At 32.2% G+C, this 3754-nt stretch overlaps 1 protein-coding gene across 1 annotated transcript in view; it reads left to right on the top strand.

The window, feature by feature from the left end:
• Positions 1–3754, top strand: part of LOC111085745 (transmembrane ascorbate ferrireductase 1-like) — a 57894-nt gene that overhangs the window by 15493 nt on the left and 38647 nt on the right. The window contains exon 2 of the mRNA XM_022385763.1: positions 1963–2180. Coding sequence (XP_022241471.1) covers positions 1963–2180 — 218 coding nt within the window. The remainder of the gene's footprint in view (positions 1–1962; positions 2181–3754) is intronic.

Raw genomic sequence — 3754 nt, 5'->3', positions numbered from 1 at the left:
GGCCATGCCGGGCCAGGGTAATTAATGAAAGTGTTCCAAAACGCGACATTAATTTCTTGACGACCTAATAGTTTTAAAGACAACATTGAATTAAATGATAAATGTGGGGTATATATATAATATCTTGCAGTTGTGGCTTGAATTATATCGGCCAAAAAATGAGAAATTTAAAGTTTCGAATTAATGAACACAAGAAGGCCGTTGAAAACTAGTGTTTCATCCTTGGCGGAACATATGGCAAATTCTTCGCATTACATTGAATGGGATAAGTTTCAAGTACGTAAAGAAGTTAAGCTAAACATGAATTAAACATAAGAGAATCTCTTGAAGTTATTAAACTTAAAATGATTTTGAATAGAGATCTAGGCACTGACGCCAGAGAAGTGAATTTTTGGAAATCTTTTCTGTAGATGGCACTGTATAATATGCAAATTATATACGTGGTATGAAAATATAAAATGTAATTTCCTGTATTTCTTCTGGTCTCCTGAAGCTGGTGGAACTTTTTCCACCGAATCATGTAGAGTTTTTAATTGTATATTTTATTTTTAAATTATTCAATAAATTATTGTGCATGTTGAAACGTTGAATGTTCTTACATATTTTATGAAATCTATGCACAAGAATGGTCGTAGAATATGTTGAAATGTCTTAATATCTAAATGTCGAGAACTTTCAGTGTTACTCTTTTTTAACAAAACCAAACTTAGTTTCTTATGAAGCCTTCAATAAACGGGGAGCTTCTTAAATAAAATGCAGTTAGCTAGTGAAATGTGGGAGGAGCATAAGCAGCTGAATGTAGAGAAATCGAATTAAATCTGACAATATAAGTGTATGATTGTATGATCCATTTTGTTCATGTACAGAAATGAAGTTTGAAATTAACGAAGTGTTTCTTTCTAACATACTTTTATATGGGTTTGGTCTATCACACATGTGTTTGTAGAGTTTCGAAAAGAACTTGAGAGGAATGCTGACGATATTTCATATCAACTTAATGGCTAATTAAAGCAGACAGTTGATCGAAGTCGATCCTTGTCCTGATTATGAAAAAAGTGTTAATTTGCTAAACTATTGTCTCTACTCTGAAAATAGTTACTCTACCAGCGACTTCCTTCTATGGCGAAAACAGCAGTATTTTACCAACATCTTGTTTCTATTGTGAATACAGTTTCATTTTGCCAGCGCCTTGTTCCTGTAGTGGAAACAGCACGGTTTTGCCATTGTCTTGCCCCTATTGTGAAAACAATGTACTAAGTGGAGATCGTGATGACAGCTAATTTGATTGTGCATCTTTACATAAGGGATCTTTGTCTGGAACTTTTTCCGAGTTGAAAATAGAAGCCTATCCTCAAAAACAATAGTGAAAAGACTAGGTGGAACACGTGAAGCAAGTTGCTAAAGAACAGAGATGAGCAACGTTTTATCGTGAATAGTAAACAAAGATAACATAGTTATTTTTTAGTATTTTTAGCAGTTGTTATTATCTTTATTAATATACTGCTTAAAGTTGTGTAAATATTGTGTCTCCTGACACGTCAAATGATCAACCTGTTTTGTAAAGTCAAATAAATGGAGTGTTCTACAAATATGTGAAGGGAATTCAAATAAATAGCTAGCTAGTATATAATTCATTATTTATAAATTTACTAAAGAAATGGCTAGATCAACAATTCCAGGACAATGAAATACTAAAATAATTTAATACAACACTCAAAAATGTTTAAATAAAACAACAATACACTACAGCTTTCTGTTCAGAAAATGAACTAGTGTAATTATCCATGCTTTGAATCATCAAAACAGTAAATTTTAACATTCCCCAGGCACTAATTTCATTAATAAAATAACTAAACATTTATCTACCCGAGAAACGAACTGAATCTCAGTGAACAGAAATGAGCAAAATTCTGTAGCAAATGGTTAAACGTCAATAACACATCTCTTAAATGTTTATTTTAGAAACACAGAAGTGGAGAACGAGCTATCCATGCCATTACGTTATGGGTATGGTCTGTTATTGTTTATCTCCGAAGTGCTGCTCTTTGGCTGTCTTGGTCTCTGTATCTTCTGGATCATTTATTATGGCGGCGGTGTAGCCTGGACCAATGATACCTCCAAGCAGTTTAACCTGCATTATGTTCTAATGATTGGAGGGTTTATTTTCATGAACGGACAATGTAAGTATTTATACGTGTTCTGTGCTTTCAATCACAAGCAGACACAATAGTTTTTGTTTTTTAGATAACAAAATATGTATATATGTGTTTTTCATACATCGAATTTGATATTGTGGTGATTTTTTATACTTAAAACAATATTTTGTTCAAATGTAATTTTCGTGACAGTAAATGTGTATTTTAAGTTTTGGATTGTATATCTATATTTAAATTTGTTCATTTGTATATGTAAAAAATAGAGGTTAATTTGAGAATCTTCAATAGTCTACTAATTGTTTTTACTTGCATAAAAACATCAATATCGAGCATTTCGGATAGAAATATTTCCAAAGCCACGTGTTCATACAAGACTTGCCAAAGCTTTCAAATTACCTTCAATAAGACTATTGACTGAAAAATATCCAACTTAAAGTGAACAATACAACCCTAAGGAAATGCAATATGAAAAAGTACAAATCCCTAACAAATATCATCCTATGGACAAAGATGATCCCATTAGATACAACATTGAAATTTAGAAAATGAAGGTCTCGAAAGGTGCGACAAATGAAAGGTTGTTTTTAATTTAAGATTTTATTACCTTCTTGTAAATTTCACCTGTACTTTTCTTTCTGGCCAACCACGTTTTAATTTTGTAATAAATAATGTAGCTACATCGTAATTCTTCAGAAACATTCGGCTATGGAAAAAGAAAATAACTCATGTTTGGTGTTATGTTTGGGTGTAGACTAGTTACAGACAGTCTGAATAAAATAAAATAACTCATATTTGGTGTTTGGGTGTAGACTAGTTACAGACAGTCTGGATATTTATGCACTTTCAATCATGTGTGGCGGTTTTAATTTATTTCAGGAATACTGAATGATACGGTTCACTTAACGAGTTTTGTGCGATATGCTGAGTACTTTTGTATTGCAAAATCGACACATTGTACTAAGACACGTAAACAATTGAAAACAGTCAATAATGCGAATGTATACAGTAACCACTACATGTTTGTGGTTGATGTTTACAAATAATTTATTTGACATATATATATAGCTATACAAACATTTCAGACAACTAGGCCAGGAATTAAAAACGTCACACACAAAGGACAGACAAGTAAAAGTAGGATACATACTACAAAACGGGAATTGTACGATTGTAAGGCATCTGTGCCGTTTCTGCAAAATTTGGTTTAACATAGCAGTGGGATACACTCCTTATCGGTTGCGAAATAAAACTGCATTTAAAAAATTACAAGTAGATATGGTGTTCAGATTCGAAATAATTGAAATCTAAAATTACTATTTACCATTTGTAGCCAGACAGTTGTTCCTAATGAAGTTAAATGGTTAAGGAAAGAAAACTAATATTGTTTTACTGTGAACAGACCACTGTGTCGTAAAACTGATATTTTAATTCTCAAGTAATAATGTCTGTATAAAAAAATACTAACCAGTTATGTACCTGTATAAACAACATTAACCAATTATATATCTTTACAAACAATAGTAACCAGTTATATACCTCTATAAACGTGCTCGGCATGGCCAGATGGTTAGGACGCTCGACTCGCAATCTGAGGGTCG

This window comes from Limulus polyphemus, unplaced genomic scaffold, assembly GCF_000517525.1.
Source record: "Limulus polyphemus unplaced genomic scaffold, Limulus_polyphemus-2.1.2 Scaffold590, whole genome shotgun sequence".
Lineage (NCBI taxonomy): Eukaryota > Metazoa > Arthropoda > Merostomata > Xiphosura > Limulidae > Limulus > Limulus polyphemus.
This window is presented reverse-complemented; position numbering and strand designations above follow the sequence as displayed.